The 17,672-nt window shown below is 53.5% G+C and overlaps 1 protein-coding gene across 9 annotated transcripts in view; it reads left to right on the forward strand.

Moving 5' to 3' along the window:
- TPRG1 (tumor protein p63 regulated 1) overlaps nucleotides 1–17,672 on the forward strand; it is an 80,274-nt gene that overhangs the window by 47,742 nt on the left and 14,860 nt on the right. For all 9 annotated transcript variants that reach the window (XM_075938243.1, XM_075938245.1, XM_075938247.1 and 6 more), the window contains one exon: nucleotides 2,337–2,513. In XM_075938243.1, coding sequence (XP_075794358.1) covers nucleotides 2,337–2,513 — 177 coding nt within the window. The remainder of the gene's footprint in view (nucleotides 1–2,336; nucleotides 2,514–17,672) is intronic.

The following is a 17,672-nucleotide window of genomic DNA, read 5'->3' on the forward strand; positions in this document are numbered from 1 at the left end:
CTGTCTGCTACAGAGCTCCCGAGAGCTGAGAGCAGACACGCCTGCATGTATTGGGGTTTTTAGGTGTGTGCATGTTTCCTCAGCCTCAGGCTCGCCGCTACCATGGTGATCATCCAAACAGAGCAGACTAGGTCAAGTCTGTTTTAGTCCCTCCGCATGGACTTAACACCCCCCTTCCCCCCATCTCCCAAAACTCAATTGGAGGCTCCCAGGCCTGGCTCAGTACCAGCAAGTAGATAAATGCAAGTCAGCTCCTTGCAGCCAACTTCTCCTGGCCGAGGGTTTTGTGGCTCACTGTTGCCATTGGGTGGCAGCACAGTGTAACTTGGCTGCTTAAATTCTCCTCTGCTGAGACCTGCCTCTGGTGGTTATAGTCCAGGGAGAGCCCAGCCTGGATTTTTTTCAAAACTCGTCTTTAGTGGACGCTAGAAAGAGCGTCTGCTACAAACATTAGCTCCGCCGCAGACGGACACGGTTGGGCGACGAGACCTTTTCCATGCCAGTCTGCAAAGTGGCTGACGCACCAAATTGCGGCGCACGGACTTCAGACCAGTCACAGGCAGTCCTGTGGGGCGCTGAACTCTGATCTGAGCATTCGAAACACTCGCCCCTTCCTTCCGATCAAGTGTTCCCTCCTGCCAGACAAAACACGTTTTATTGCGTGAGCATGGCCCACTAGATTCTCAAGACACAGATCCTTGAATTTTTTTTTTCTAAATACACTGGTGGCTTTTTTTCCCCTGGTCCAGATGTAGCAAGATCTTAAGTCATGAACTGGTGTGTGTATATAAAAACCAACGAGGAGTCCTGTGGCACCTTAAAGACTAATAGATTTATTTGGGCATCAGCTTTCGTGGGTAAAAATCCACTTCGTCAGATGCATACTCTGACAAAGTGGGTTTTTACCCACGGAAGCTGATGCCCAAATAAATCCGTAACTTTCTAAGGTGCCACGGGACGTCTCATTGGTTTTGCAGATACAGACTAACACGGCCACCCCTCTGAGGAGCAGACCAGATTTTGACCCCGTCTTCTGTTTGTCCATCTTGTCTACGAGACTGTGTGTATATAGTCCCTTTTTGGAGAGACTTTAAGAAGTGGGGAGGGGAAAAATCTTTCTGCACTGCCACCTAGTGGACATTAAAGTTCCTCCTGTAAAAGGTTGCGAACCAACTGAAGAGATGTAAAAAAAGCTTGAGGGGGTAGCCGAGTGAGTCTATAACTGGAAAACTTAAACAACAAATAGTCTAGCACCACTTTAAAGACTAACAAAACATGTCGATGGTATCATGTATCAGAGGGGTAGCTGTGTTAGTCTGAATCTGCAAGAACAACGAGATGTCCTGTGACACTTTATAGACTAACCGATGTATTGGAACATAAGCTTTCGTGGGCAAAGGTCCACTTCGTCAGATGCACGTAGTGGAAATTCCAGAGGCAGGTTGAAATATACAGGCATAAGAAAAGAGTTGCAATGAAGCAGAAGGTCAGAGATAACGAGGTCAGTTCAGTCAGGGAGGATGAGGCCCACATCTAGCAGCTGATGTGGAGGTGTGAACAGCAAGAGAGGAGAAGCTGCTTGTGTCCTTGGCTAGCCATTCACAGTCTTTGTTTCATCCTAAACTGATAGTGTCAAATTTGCAGATGAATTGTAGCTCTGCTGTTTCTCTTTGAAGTCTGTTTTTGAAGGTTTTTTGTTGCAGGATGGCTACTTTAAAATCTGCTACTGTATGTCCAAGGAGATTGAAGTGTTCTCCTACAGGTTTTTGTATATTCCCATTCCTGATATCTGCTTTGTGTCCATTTATTCTTTTACGTAGGGACTGTCCAGTTTGGCCGATGTATATGGCAGAGGGGCATTGCTGGCACATGATGGTATCATGAGCTTTCATGGGCACAACCCACTTCTTCAGATGAATGGTCCAGTTTCAAAATAAATAGGGGATGCGAGGGAGAGAAGGGGGGAAAAAGGGATATAATGATGGCAAACATGTCCCGGGCTGCTCCCTGGGGTTTCCAAGCCAGGCAGCAGACTGTTCTTTTAATGATAATTATTATTTCAAAGCAGAAAGAACCAGCTTTCTGCTTTCCCATGAGGGACAGTCCTTCAGAACGGAGTAGGGATTAAACCAACAGGGGTCTACAGAAATTGCTCCAAAACCGAGGGAACTTTAGGACCAGTGTAGAGAAATCTGGGCCGTGTCAAAGTGCAGTGCTGGGTGATTTATGCAGACCAAGGTTGGATTCCTGCGCTGATCTTTAGGAATCCGCATAACCCCTTCTCTGCTCCCAGTGGCCTGGAGGGTCGGTGTCTTACCGCTCTGTTTTGCCCCTAGGATAGATCACTGGAATAACGAGAGGGAGCGTGTGGTGGTGATCACAGACGCCACACTCCTGGTCTGCAAGTACGACTTCATCATGCTCACCTGCCTCCAGGTGCAGCGGATCCCCCTGAACTACATCGACCGTATCTGCCTGGGCCAGTTCACCTTCCCGGAGAGGTCTCTGGACAAGTGAGTGCCCCCGGCAGCCAAGGGCAGGAGTGGGGTGTGTGGCGCTGGGTGGGGGTGAGTGGTGGGAGGGAATTGTGGCCACTTTGAGAGCTGCAAGCTGGTGTCGCCCTGTTGTTCCCTGACTCCCTCTGATGTTCTGGGATCTCTCCGGGGCACTGAAAGGGAGACCCCACCCAGTGCAGCCCATGGTGGCGGGGGTGAGCCAACAGTAGAGCATGCTGGGATGTTTGGGGTGACGCTGTTACCAATGGGGGTGGAGAGGGAGAGAAAGGAGGCAGGCAATCCAATCCCATCCTAGGAGTATGGGGTGGGGAGAGGTCCAGCTCGTTACCAAATTTCACTGGCGATCAACCCAGGGTTACCCTGATACTGGCTTATTCAGTGCCGCTATTGGATCAAGCACAAAAGGAATGGAACTCGCATGCGCGCACACAGTTGTGCAGAGAAGCCGCCGAGCACGGTGGGTCCGGTGTCTCTGCCGGCAGTCACCAATCCGGGCCGGCGTGCTGACCCTACGGCACGTGGTCTGTGTGGCTCTTCTCTTGATTGAGCTGGGCCGCCCTGTCTCGTACACTGAGTTCTTTATCTGTGTCCGTCACTGAGACCCGCCGGACCTCATTCTCCTCATGCATATTCATTTATTCTTCTCCTCTTCACTGCCCCTCCATTTCTTGTCTTCCTCGTGTGCAAGTGAAGATTAGATCAGACCCCGATCCTCTCTGTAGCCTCATGGCCCTTCTCCACAAAGGCCCGGGCATTACCCTTACCCACACCCACGCACTCCCTTGTCGCAGGATAGAACGTTACAGAGCGGCCTTTCTTTCACAATCGTGCAGGTGCTCTGAGCTCCCTCGGATGCACATGGGCTAAGCCTCTGTGGTACCAAAGCCCATGCTTCACCGGGCATCTCTAGGCTTGGCAGTTCATAGCCCTAGCGCCTCTGGCTTCAGAACATCAGAACGGCCACACTGGGTCAGACCAAAGCTCCCTCCAGCCCAGAGTCCTGTCTGCCCACAGTGGCCACATGCCCCAAAGAGAGGAAACAGAACAGGTAATCCTCAAGTGATCCCTCCCCTGTCACCCATTTCCAGAGAAACAGAGGCTAGAGACACCATCCGTGCCCATCCTGGCTAATAGCCATCGATGGACCTAACCTCCATGAATCTATCTAGCTCTTTTTTAAACCCTGTTAACGTCCTGGTCTGCACCTCATCCTCTGGCAAGGAGTTCCACAGGTTGACTGTGCACAGAGTTTTAAACCTGCTGCCTATTCATTTCATTTGGTGACCCCTAGTTCTTGTGTTATGGAAACAAGTCAATAACTTTTCCTTATTCATTTTTTCCACACACCAGTCATGATTTTATAGACCTCTATCTTCTCCCCCTTTACCCTCCTCTTTTCTAAGCTGAAAAGTCCCAGTCTTTTTAATCTCTCTTCGTATGTCAGCAGTTCGAAACCCCTCGTCACACAGCTCAGACATGCACACAGCTGGGTCCAGTGCGACGCTCGCCCAGGGCAGAAGCTGCGGAGATGGACCGTGGCTCTCAGGCGTGGTCTAGCATTCTCACGGTCAAACCCCTTATGGCGACGGACGTGAGCCATGAATTTGGGACCCAGCTCTGCTGGCAGGTCTCTGGACTCCCCCGTCCTCCCACTTCGGAGTTAGTCTCTCGCAACTGCCCCCGAGCTGTCCACCCACCACGGGCTGGCTTTCTGAAGGCAGGTGGCCTCTTAGCTGCCAAGTGCAAGGGAGTCTTGCCATGCTCCAAGCTTCTCTTCCCTCCTGCCGGGAACAATCCTGCTCTAATCTCCTGTTCAAGGAGCCTGTGGACCCAGTGGCAGCTCCCTCTGACCTGAGCGCTGGGGGGATAAAGCCTGCATCCCTCCCTGCAACCATACTCTGTTGCTAGCGAGAGCGCGCTCGGCCCCAGGAGATCAGCAATTACAGCCTAGTCTGAACGGCTGCTCAGACTGCTGCGAGCAGCCAGCTCCAGCACATGGGAATTACTGGGCCTTCCCCAGCCTGTTTCATTGGTCCCCGTGGCTCGTTGCCTCGTGCGCTGTTTTCCTTCCCTGCCTCTGTTTGGAGGTTGCTTTTGCAAAGGCCAGTGTTCACCTCTTTGGTGCAGAGTTTGGGCTGGGGCGGGGCAGCGTGGAGTCTCTGTTTCCGTGGCCGGGGGTCAGAATGAAGGGAGCCTGAGGTAGGAATTCTCGCGTGGGGCCGGCTGTGGCCAGGCGATGGGCCCTGCTCTGAGTCAAGGCCTCAGCTGGTGGAACGCGGCATCACTGTCTGAGGAGGGTCCTATACCTGGGTTTGGGCGCTGAACATGCTAGCTCTGCTTGCCCGTCACTTCCGGTGCTTGCCGCAGATAGAATCCTAGAACACCAGAACTGGCAGGGACCTCGTGAGGTCAAGTCCAGGCCCCTGCCCTCAGGTCAGGATCAGGCATCGTCTAGGTGATCCCTGACAGGTGTCTGTCCAACCTGCTCTTGGACAGACACCTGTCAGGGACTCCACAGCCTCCCCAGGAAATTCATTCCAGTGCTCAACCACCCGGACAGCTAGGAAGTTTTTCCTCATGTCCAACCTAAAACTCCCTTGCTGCAGTTTAAGCCCATTGCTTCTTGTCCTATCCTTAGAGTCCAAGGAGAACAATTTTTCTCCCTCCTCCTTGTAACAGCCTTTTAGGAACTTGAAAGCTGCTCTCATGCCCCTCTCAGTCTTCTCTTTTCCAAACTAAACAAGCCCAGTTCTTTCAGGCTTCCCTCCCAGCTCATGTCTTCTCGGCCTTTTATCATTTTTGTGGCTCTTCTCTGGGCCTTCTCCAATTTCTCCACCGCTCTCCTGAAATGTGGTGCCCAGAACTGGACACAAGACTCCAACGGAGGCCTAATCGGCAGAGTAGAGCGGAAGAACGACATCTCGTGTCGTGCTCGCCACACTCCTGTGAATGCCTCCCAGAATCCTGTCGGCTTTTTCTGCAACAGCGTCTCCAAACCCTCTGTCAGGGTCTGATGACAGCGGCCACGATTAGCAGTGAGCCACTGCTGGGGCCTTGCTGGGCTAACTGCAGTGAGGGTGCCCGAAGCCGGCTGCCCTGAGCCCTCCCTACAGCTCCACGGCCCAGGGCTGCGCCTGTCTTTTGCAGGGGCTGTTGCTCGTCTCCACCCAGTGGCAGACACCCCCGGGGGTCCGTCGTTCAGGCTGTTCTCCCTGTGTCCCGGGAGGGTAGGCAGAGAGGCTGGCATGAAGAAGTGAGGGGCACGGCTCCTGACTCCCTGCAGAGTGAGGGACTCTGTTCCTCACCAGATGTGGGCTGGGGCGGGGCAGCTTGGAGTGTGCAAGAGAGTCGGGAATGCAGCCGCATCCCTCACTGCTCCTACCGGCGATTGGGGCTCAGCCCAGGGGGAGGGGCAGGGGCAGGGGCAGTGTCACTGGAGCATGTGGCTCTGGGGTGGGTCCCTGTGTGGCCGTGAGGGGGCCAGTGAAGTGTGAGGGGGTCTGCGTTTGTTGCTCTGTGGTTTCCCTATGGTGGCGGCGCCTCCTCCCAGAGAGGCTAGTCGTGGCGGCCTCTCCTCTTCCTCGCTCCCCTCCCCCTCAAACGACCAGCCCTCTGCAATGTCTCTGCTCTGCTCGTCCGTATTCGGGTAGGACCCTTCGCGAGGACGCCTGCCTGCGGCTTTCTGCCTGCTCCCGGCGTCCTCTCCCCGCTCTGGTGGCAGGTTGCATCGCCTCGGTCCGTGCAGGACTTGTGGCCGTGTTGCCGTGTGCTGCTGCAGCCCAGAAGTGGCTGCATTCCGGTGGCGTGCACGGCACTGCAGAGGTGCGGGCCTGTGGGTGGTGGTCACGTTTCGCTCGCTTTCAGATCGAGTTGGAGGGACGGCGCCCCATTCGCGACATGCGCGCGTTGTTATGAGAAATAACATCACCGAGGCTCAAGGAAAATAACCGTCCCGCCTTCTAATTGGCTCCCTCAGGGCGCTGGAGGAAGTGGATTTGGCAGCCTTCCCGTGGCTCTATTGCTTTTGGACTGCGTTTGGGGTAGACCCTCACCTGGTGCCCATCGGCACCGCGGTCGGTGTGCACCAGCTGAGAACACGGCCCAAGGAGGCCGCTCCATGTCAGCGTATGGAGGAAGCCGAGGTAGCCAAGACCTGGCTGCACCGGCTTTTAAAGCTGCCTCCGATCCGGAGTGGATCAGATCTCGGCAGTGCGTGTTCTGTTGTTGCTGTCCTCCGGCAGGCTGCAGGGGGTTATTCAAGCACCGTTGCATGGGTTGAAATTGGTTTTACTCTTGACGGGGGGGTGGGGAGGGGGATGCCGCTTCTCTGCCTGTTCTAATCACCGCTCACGCCGTGCTGGTCTGACACTCGCAGACCCCTTTTCCTTGCTGCTTCAGCAGTAGTGACTCTGGCCCAGGAGACGAATTCTGAGAAGCAGGGCGTATGGATAACCCCCAGGCAAAAACAGGCCAGACCCATCCCTTCCCCTGCCCCACGCCGGCCCCGTAGGCTTGGCGGTGCAGGATTCTCGTTCTGAAAACAATCCAGCTGAAATGCTGGCCGCCGGTTCCTGCCAAACGCTGTTGACCTGTGCAAGGCACTGCGTGCAGGGCACGGGGCAGAGGAGAAATGTTACAATGCGAAGAAGGGAGAGGCTAAAGGAGTGGAATAGTCTTTCTCCCCTTCTGTAATGTGTCATCACTCCTGTTTCCTTAGCTGTAATTTACACCCAGGGATGGTCTGTGGAATTTAGCAGGGCCGTTGGGGATCGGTGTATTCTTGGTGCTGACTCACACGGCGTTTGGATAGTTCTGTAAAGTTGGGGTGGGTGAGGTTAATCTGTTCTTTGCCTTCTGATTCCAAGTCACAGGGGCTGCCAGCAATATGTGTGACTTTCCGGCCCCCCACGGAAATTTTACAACATGCACCAATTCATACCAGTAGGTGGCAGGGGGGAAGCAGGTTTGCTTTGGGTTAGTGAAAACGTGACCTGTTCGCCGTGGTTTCAGGTTTGGTGAGATCACTGTCGCCTCTGGTGGTTTGCGGGGTTATCCCTCCACCTTTCCGTTGTTCAGTGCGGCTGTGTCTACACTGCCGAGGCTTTGAGCAAAAACTTGCGGCGCATCCACACTGCAAGTGCATTTTTGCGCAAGTAAATATACAGCAAATCAGAAGGAGAGGAGTTTTTGCGCAATAGCTATTCCTCTTTCTATGAGGAAGAAGCCTTTTTGCGCAAGAGCTCTTGTGCAAACAGGTGTGTGTGGATGGGAAATGGGGGTTTTGCATAAAAACAGCCTACCGAAAGAAGCACAGGTGCCCTGGTGGCCATTGTGTGAATGGCTAGCCGCGTTTTCTTGCGAGAGAGTGTCCATGGAGTGTGGATGCTCTCTTGTGCGAAAGCTCATCACTTTTCCGACGCGCTTTTGCAGTGTGGGTGCTCTCTTGTGCAAGAAGTTTTTGTGGAAGATCTTTCACAAAAAGCTTGTGCAAGAAGCCTGTAGTGTAGATGAGGCCTGTTTGGCGGGACCAGCGGATGCTTTTTGCTGCCAGCTGAGAGTGATAGAAAAGCAGCTAGGACAGGAGGACTTGAAAGAAGACGGCGGAGCTACCCATCCGAATCTCCAGTAGGGGGCACGTTTATTTGCAGAAGCAAAGCCGTAAAACGTTGCCGCCACACATTTCAGAGGCCTTGCCTGCACGTGCAAGTTGCACTGGTTGGATTCAAATCCAGTTTAAACCAATGCAGTGTGGACACTCTTACTTCACTTGAATGTAGCTGAATCCTGCTCCTGATCGATTTAAGCTACAGCTGAAATAAGCTACTTTGGCTTAAGCTACACAATTGACGTGGCTCAGTTGCATAGCTTAGTTTGACTTCAGCCCTGCCGTGCAGGGGTCCATCTGCACTGCCGGAATTAAGCTACACAACTTGAGTGACGTCAGTTGCGTCGCTGAAGTCGAAATGGCCGAATTCGGCTTTCGGCGCTGTCTCCACAGCAGGAAGTCGAAGAAAGCGTGTTATTCCTCCCACTGCCCTTACTCCTGGTGAAATGAGGGTTACAGGAGTCGGAGGAAGAAGTCCTCCAGCTCAACAGTATTTTGACATTGCTGAAGTAACGGCTGGCAGTGTAGATGGCGCACTATGTTATTTCAGAATAACGTCAGTTATTCCGAAACGATGCCTCTGTATAGACGGAGCCTAAGGCGTCCCAGGACGACTCATTGTTTCGTCTGTTCATGGGAGTTCAGGAGGCCAGGAGAGGGCCTGATCCTGTAGTAAACCCTGCTGGGCCCAGCGTCTCTGTTCATGAACTTGGCACCCCCCTTTTGCAGCTCTGAGAGACTTGGCTGTCTTCCCCCCCACCCCCACAGAGTCCCTAGACTCGTGGCCACCCCGTGACTCCCCCTGGCATCAGAGCGAAGAAGGGCTCATGCCACGCTCGGCCCTGGCCGAGTTCAGCTCCGGGCGGGATCATGTTCCCCCGCATGCCGGAGCTGATGGGGCTGGCAAAGAATCCTTCATAGTTGCTGCTGACCGTGCCTTGCGGGGCGGCGAGCCAGGCATTCCCCATGTCTTCTCGGGGCGGGGCGCTGTCCGCGGCGGACGCCCAGCGAGGCGCGATGACAGGGCTGAACGCACGCGGGGATTGCCAGGGCATTTGCGGGCAGGCCTGAGGGGGGAGTACACTAAATGCCACAAGCCCTGTTATTTCAGGCCCAGGAGGGGAAGCGAGCCAAACCTGTCATAACCTCGGCCATTTTTTTTTTTTGGTCCTCTGCAGAAATGGTGTGCTCTCCCTCGAGAGTGCCCAGGGGACCGAAAAGTACCCGGACTAGAGGCAATGGCAGATGTTCTTCTCCGTTGGGCCCTGGAGCAAGGGTCCCCAGTGCACAAAGCACCTGTATTGAAGGATCACAGCCCCGGATTCCAGTGCCGCCCAGCTGATTAGCAGGGCACCCACCGCCAGGCTTTGGTGTCTACTGGTGGTGCACATTCGCACATGCCTCGGTGCACATAGAAAAAATATTCCGCACATGGATGGAAAAGATTAGAGGGAGCTTTGCCTAGCCCCCCCTTTGTAGAGCCTCACCCAGCTCTTTGAGTGGTGGGGGAGGGAGAGATGGGCCAAACGTCAAAATGTAAGGTGAAGGCATCCGAAACCCAGTAACCCTGGCGATGGATGCGCAGTTCAACAGGCTGTGTCTGCCTCTTGGTTTTTCATAGACAGATCCCGACTGCACATGGGTAGACGCTCCCAGAGCAGCCGGAAAGCTAGCAAGCTTCTTGAGAAGTAGCAGCGATTTAGCGCTTTTCATTCGGACATCTCTTAGGGCTTCCGAAGGAATGTCGGTGTGCTCATCCCCGGTGAACACAGCGGGGTAAACTGAGGCACCGTGAACTGGCACCGCTTGCCCCAGAGCACTCAGTGAGCCAGAGCTGAGATGGACTAACAACGCAAATCTCGTGACCCATATGGGCAGCCTGCAATTAAAAACCTGGGGCTGCCGGCCTGTGCCAGCCAACTCAGACTCCAGGTGCTTGAGCTAAGAGGCTGTTTAATTGCAGAGTGTTCATTTGGGCTCAGACTGTAGCCCGAGCTCTGGGCCCCTCCCAGTGTAGACACATTGCAAGTCTGTGCCTTAACCACTAGACCATCCTTCTCGTGTGTGTGTGTGTTCGGGGAAGAGCCCGGCTGTATAAGGACTGGGGAGAGAATTGCCAATGTGGAGTATAGAGACAGCTCCCTGTTTTCTCCCACCCCTGGGGTACACGGTGCCCCAAACTGGTAGGGGTGGGGATAGGTCGAGGCTGCACCTTGTCATGCATTGACCAGCTACATGGTGGGGGGTGGGCGCTGCAGGCCTGATTCTGCCCTACTGTGGACCTAGTGGTGCCAGTTAAATCTGTGCCACGTGGCCATCAGACGCTACAACCTGAGCTGGGGGCAAGGGAACAATCCCTGTCCCCCCCCCCCCCCATGTATGTTTTTAAAGTGCCCGGCATTGAAGGTGAAAATGAAGCTGACTTGTGAGTTTTCCACCCAACTCCCGTAGAGTGACTCCTAAGTCCTCGCCTCCCTTTTCAATCAGCTACACGCAGCCCGGACTCCAATGTTATTGTTCTCTGGGATCAGTCCAGCCCATCAAGCGCAATGAGGCAGCGGGAGCAGGCCGGCAGCTGGAGCTCAGAGAGGGGATGAGATCCATGGGTCCGAGCGGCCTCTGGCTTTCCTTGGCTCTTTCAGAAAAGGGCTTCGTCCTTGTAGAGTGAGGATCACCAATGTCGGAAAAGCCCCTGTGTTCTTTCAGAAGAACATGATTGCAGTGTAGATGTAATTGAAGTTTTTCTGAAAAAAAAAACCTGTTGTTTTTCCGAAAAAACCTCTGCAGTGTAGACATACCCAAAGGGGAACAGGACAAAAGCCCAAAATGCTAAATATACCAACCTCAAAAAGGGAGCTGCCTCTGGAGTGGAATGCTGGAGCAGCCCTCTATAAATATGGCAGGCGACCAGATTGGTTTACCGGGGAAATCCTTGGCGAGCTTAAACACAAAAAGGAAACTTACAAGAAGTGGAAACTTGGACGGATGACTAGGGAGGGGTATAAATCTATTGCTCGAGAATGCAGGGGAGTGATCAGGAAGGTGAAAGCGCAATTGGAATTGCAGCTGGCAAGGGATGGGAAGGGGAATAAGAAAGGTTTCTACAGGCATGTTAGCAATAAGAGGGTGATCAGAGAGGGTGTGGGGCCCTTGCTGGATGAGGGAGGTAACCTAGTGAGAGATGATGTGGGAAAAGCTGAAATACTCAATGCTTTCTTTGCCTCTGTCTTCATGGACAAGGTCTACTGCTCTAGGCAATGCAGTATGGGAAGGAGGTGGGCAGCCCTCGGTGGGGAAAGAACAGGTTAAGAACTAGTTAGAAAAGCTGGACATACACAAATTCATGGATCCGGATTTAATGCATCCGAGGGTACTGAGGGAGTTGGCAAATATCATTGCAGAACCTTTGTCCATTATCTTTGAAAACTCATCGAGATCGGGACAGATCCTGGATGATTGGAAAAAGGCAAATGTAGTGCCCATCTTTAAAAAAGGGAAGAAGGACAAAGCAGGGAACTACAGACCAGTCAGCCTCACCTCAGTCCCCGGAAAAGTCATGGAGGGGATCCTCAAGGAATCCATTTTGAAGCACTTGGAAGAGGGAAAAGTGATCAGAAATAGTCAACATGGATTCACCACAGGCCAGTCCTGCCTGACCAATCTGATTAGCTTCTACAATGAGGTAAGTGGCTCTGTGGACATGGGGAAGTCGGTGGATGTGACAGACCTTGACTTTAGCAAGGCTTTTGATACGGTCTCCCACAGTATTCTTGCCAGCAGGTGAAGGGAGTATGGATTGGAGAAATGGACTGTAAGGTGGATAGAAAGCTGGCTAGATTGTCGGGCCCAACAGCTCGATGTCAGGTTGGCGGTCGGTTTCAAGGATCAGTTCTAGGGCCGGTTTTGTTCAACTTCTTTATGAATGACCTGGCTGAGGGGATGGGTTGCACCCCCAGCAAGTTTGTGGATGACACTAAGCTAGGGGGAGGGTAGACACGCTGGAGGGCAGGGACAGGGTCCAGAGTGACCTAGACAAATGGGAGGATTGGGCCAAAAGAAATCTGATGAGGTTCGACAAGGGCAGGGGTTGGTCCTGCTTTGGGCAGGGGGTTGGACTCAATGACTCCTGAGGTCTCTTCCAGCTCTGGGATTCTGGGATTCATGGTGCCAATCCCCCTGTCACCAGCCAGTGTCATGTTGTAAACCTCAGCTGAGATCGTGGGCTGAATGAGCCGCGACGCCTGGACCGTCTCCCAGTGCTAGAGGAGGCCCCTGCACAACAGGGTGGGAGACTCCTGTAGAGGGTTAGCCACTGATGGTGCATGTGGCGTGGCTCACTGGAGAATCTAGGTCTGAACTTCAAAATGATTGATCTTGCTTTGATTTCCCTCAAAAGCTTGCGTCCAACTCTTCCCCCACCTCTGAGTGAGTGTGAGAGGAGGAGGAAGAGGAGGAGGCGGCGGCATTTGTGCAACTGGTCAACCCAGGACTTCCCTGAGCAACGTTCAGCTGGTTGTGCCTTACACCGGGAATACCACTGCGAGGTTATCGCCTTCCCTGGAAGGCCAATGGAGAAGAAGTTGAAGGGTGCCAACATCCCAAATGCAGACCTCGTTGAGGACCCAGCCACGCAACCACGTGGCTCGTGAGTTTCATGGAAAACATGGTCCACGAGGAAGCCCATCCCGCAGCTGACGCACCTAGCAGCTCCGTCAGCGGAGAGCGAGACATGGGGCTCTCCAGGGCTGCAGAAACGGACTTCAGAACTGTGGAACACCCAGTCACGGATCCCAACGGGCGGACGTCCGCCAACCCCTCTACGCCATCAGTGGAGCTGCCTGCCCTGCCTTGATCATCTAACGAGCTGCTTTTAAGCCACATGAAAGAAGAATATTGGTAGGAGGGAGCGAGCGAGAGAGGAGTGAGAGCGAGGCTATGAGGGAGTATGTGCAGCAGCTGATGTAATAAACAACTATTCCCCTGAGTTTCTCCCAGGTGCCTGAGGGAAACCCTTTCCAAAATCTCTGTTTGATTTCTCAGGCAGGTCCACACAGAACTGACCTTTCTCTTTCATGCAACACCTCGATCCACTCAACGAAGGGTTCCTTCCCTCTTGGCCGAGGGGGAGGAGGAATTGCGGCCGCCCTGAGGAGAATTCCTGTTTGCTGTGTCTGAAGGAGAGGGAGAGTCCTGCCCACGCTACCCAGCTGCACTCCAGCCAAAGTTCCCTGTAAGTTTTACGACTGACGCCCGGCGTGTCCAGGCCGGTTGCAGGGGCTGAGGCCATACGTGTGGAATTTTTGTGGCTCCCTGCTATTGTCCTAATGAAAAGGAGCCTAGCCACACAATAAAAAGGAAGCTTTGCAGTGCCCACGCCCGCATGGAGTCGAATGCTTTGGGCATGAGTTTCATGAACATTGGTGCTGATGTCGACGGCCCTGTTTGGAAGCATTTCTAACGGAGGAGCGACTGTAACAGTTTCTTTCCCCTCAACCATACAAAGACCAGGAAGGGAGGTGGTGGAAACTCCATCCCTAGGGGTGTTTCAGTCTCGGCTTGACACAGCCCTGGCTGGGTTGATGTAGTTGGATTGGTCCTGCCTTGGGCAGGGGGCTGGACTTGACGACTCCTGAGGTCTCTTCCAGCCCTATGGTTCTATGATCTGTTAGGGAAGATGGAACCTATTGGATCGTGGTCCAGATTTGGTTTCAATCTAGCCAAGGTTCTTTCCGTCTGAGGGTTTCCCAGTGCCCGGGGTGAAATGAATGAGGTAGAGTAATTCCTAGAGCGGCTGCATAACCTAGTATCCAGTCCACCAGCCTGGGTCCCACCTCAGCCACTGGGTAACCATGGTGAATCGGTTAGCCTTCCTGTGTCTCTGTTTCCCTTCTCACCCTCTCGCTATGTCCCCACAGCTGCTGGGAGCTGTGACTTCCAGTGCAGGTGGGCAGACACACATACGCACACTCATACTCACACTCACACACACGCTAGCTCTGCTCTTGCCAGTGCGCCCTCCCCCACACACACCCTTAATTTTAGCTATTAAATGTAAACTTTGCGCATTGTTTAATCTCACAACTAAAAGGCTAATGATCTTCAATTTTATGTACATGGCCTAAAAGGGGGTCCTTGTGAATTGCTGTTTTTCTGTTGTCTAGAAGGATGCAATAAGAGGAACATGTGACACATTGTTGCATCTAATGTTCTAGCCTGCATCTGTGTTTAGTCGGAGGATAGAGCTGAGTCTGTGGAGAAGCTTGAGATCTGCTTTAAGAGACCACAAAAAAGATTGTTTGGCTCTTGATCTGTTTGGACTCTCTGCTATTGCTTATAGAAATTAAGGTTCTGGCAAACAGAGACTAGGCACACCATCCCTGCCCATTCTAGCTAAAAGCCATTGTTGGACCTAACCTCTATGAAATGATCTAGCTGGTTTTTGAACCCTGTTAAAGTCCTGGCCATCATAACATCCTCTGGCAAGGAGTTCCACAGGTTGACTGTAAAATACTTCCTTTGGTTTGCTTTAAACCTACTACCTATGAATTACATTTGGTGACCCCAAGTTCTTGTGTTATGAGGAGTAAATGACACTTTACTTTCTCCACACCTGTCATTATCTTATAGCCCTCTATCATATCCCATTTTAGGCATCTCTTTTCCAAGCTGAAAAGTCTCAGCTTTATTCATCTCTCCTCACGTGGTTGTACCTTTCCCAATTGCAAAATGGCTATTTTGAGGTGGAGTGGCGAGATCTGTGTGGATTGTTGAAGGCCCACGTGTACCGTGGATGTATAGAGAGGTGATATGATCTTTTCTGTCTTGTTAGCTATTTCTTTCCTAATAAATCTCAACATTCTGATTGCTTTTTGGACTGCGGCTGCACACGGCGTGGGTGTTTTCAGAGAATTCTCCACAGTGACTCCACGATCTCTCTGGCGGGATGATACTTGAGGTTTTTTTCTTTTGTTTCAGGTGCCTGCACCTTAGGTGACAGGTCACATTTTCACACCTTCCTCTAACCACGAGGCTTAGAAATGTACCTATTTGAAAAGAAAGCTGAAGTTGTTGTGGTGTGACGTGATTCCTGGAGCAAGGGCTTGAAACAAGACACCTAGTGCCACGAGACTTGTGATAAAATCGCACTGCATACCGTAGGAGAGCATCCTGGCCAGGCCAGGAGGTAATCGTGCAAGGAGACCAGCTATTTCCCTTTTCTCATTTCTGCAGTTTGTGACTCTTGATACATTATTGCATCTAGGGAGGCAGCATGAGCTAGTGGTTAGAGCGGTGAGTTGGCCTCAGGTGGCCTGACTTCTTTTCCCAGCTCTGCCACTGAGTCATGGCTTGACCTTGGGCGAATCGCTTCATTTCCCTGGGGCTCAGTTTCATCATGTGTAAAGTGGGGCTAGCTGTTACCTATTGGGTCGTGAGGATATATCAGTTCTTGGTGGTGTTAAAGGAATGGTCACTGCCTTTGATTGGACTTGGGATAAGATCTTGAATTCGGAGCAGTCAATTATGGGAGAAGGTTTTGTTTTCCGAAACTTCTGGAGGGTTTGAAATACACACGAACAAACCTCAGACATCACAGATGATTTACAGCTGTGGGAAACAGGCTGAACTTGCCCATGACAACCTACTGGAGATCAGAGCACAAATTGTTTTCTTCAGAATAGTGCTGGGGGTTTGTCAAATGCCCTTGACAGCGGCCGAGGCTGGAGTTATTCCGCGGCTCTGGGGCAGGAGAGGGCAGGACTGGGCGCAGGGGGCGGTCTCAATGCATTGTTCTCATCTCATTTCGGTTGCTGGGTTCGGGAGGCCTTTGCCCCACCACCTTGGGGATGTGAATTCACCAGTGGGCTACAGTCGGTTGCTACAGACAGTGGGACTGTGCAATTCGGGAGGCGGGGCTGTTCCCTCTAAATAAAGCTTAGAGAGTGGTCCCAGGGGGTGGGGAGGAGGCCAGGAGGGGCTGTAACATGGTGTGACTCCCTGGCACGGCGCCTCCTGCTGGTCACTTGCGAACTAGCTCCGTTCAGCCCTGGAACGCCCCCTTCCAGCCGGTATCTCGCCTGCTATTCTCCATCACTTTGTGTTTGGACTCCAGACCACAGCACCCTCCCCTCTCGATACTGCCCTGCCTCAGTGTCCCCATACTCTGGGGTCCTCCCCCTCAGGGAACCCCCAACCCTTCTAGGCCCACCTTGCCTCAGTGACCCACGGCCAGGTGGCATCTAGCCCCTCCCTCAGGGGCACACTGCAGCCTGACATGGCCAGTCCTCATTGGCAAGGGGGTGCAGACCTGCTGCCCTGGCTGCCTCCTTCGTACCCTCAGGCCACTATCGCCGGGCCTCAGCCGGGAGCTACTCAGGCTGGAGTTCTCATGGCCCACCCTGCCTTTCCCAGCACTGCTGTGTCCGTGGCACCCTGGCGAGCAGGCAGCTGGGTCCTTCTCCCTCCAGGACTGGAGTGAGCGTGTTCCCAGCCTGGCCAGCCCTCTCTTTTATACAGCCCTTCTGGGCTCTGATTGGCTGCCACAAGGGCTCTCGTGATTGGCCCCCTAGCAACAGCTCCCTCCCAAGGCTGTTTTAACCCTTTCTTGGCCTGGCGCGGCGTGACCACGCTGCTCCACAGGGTCATCACCTTTTGGAAGAGAGGCAAAGCCAGTGGCCTGGCTCCTTGACATTGCGCTCACGGGCGCAGGGTATTGAGCAAAGGCCGCCAGAGACGCGCAGCCTGCAGAGTCGATCCCCTCCGGCACAGAGCCTGCGTTCCACCACACAGCTTTGCCCGTCGTGGATGGGCGACCGCGGCCTGCCGCCTGCAGAAAAGGGCGTACGTGCCAGGTGTTCCCTAAGCGTGCGGCCGCTGGCTGTCCTGAGGGCATTTCTGGCAAAGCCTGAGCGAGAACCACTTGGTATCGAGCCGTGTGTATACGAATGGGCGCCCTGGGCCAATCAGAAAGTTCCACCCAGTCCCGAGTTCATCCGCATCTCCTGGTGCTCCGGAGAGAAATGGAACGGGGAGGCAGCCAGGGCGTGGGGCTGTCTGTGTGCCCTGGGGATGCAGACAGGATCTCATTAGCCTGCCAGGACTCAGATACCAGCTGGGGTCTCTCAGGGAGGAGATCCAGAGAACTCTGGTTTTAGGGACCCTGTCGTGGGCCCCGCCGGCGCAGCAGACATCCGTCCCCATGGGATATAGGGCAGCAGGCAGCAGGGTGCCAAGCTCATGAGTACTGTGGAGGGATGGGGAAAGAGAACTGGCACCCAGCGCGGCAGTGGGGGGAAGTCCAGGCAGAGGGAGTCACGGGGAGGCGGTCCTAGGAACAAGCTACGGATACGGCAATGAAGGGGGTGGGAAGGGCGGTCCCTTAGTGGAGTAAGGAAGGTGGGGAGCAGTGTTCCCTGTAAGCTGAGCACTTCGGCAGCCACCCAGGAGAAATTCTGGGTGGCTGCCCAAGTGCTCAGCCGGAAGCATGTGTTTCTACTGGTGGTGCACATCCACACATGGCTCAGTGCACATCACAACATGTATTCCACACGCAG

The sequence above is a fragment of the Pelodiscus sinensis genome, chromosome 10, assembly GCF_049634645.1.
Source record: "Pelodiscus sinensis isolate JC-2024 chromosome 10, ASM4963464v1, whole genome shotgun sequence".
NCBI classification, from domain to species: domain Eukaryota; kingdom Metazoa; phylum Chordata; order Testudines; family Trionychidae; genus Pelodiscus; species Pelodiscus sinensis.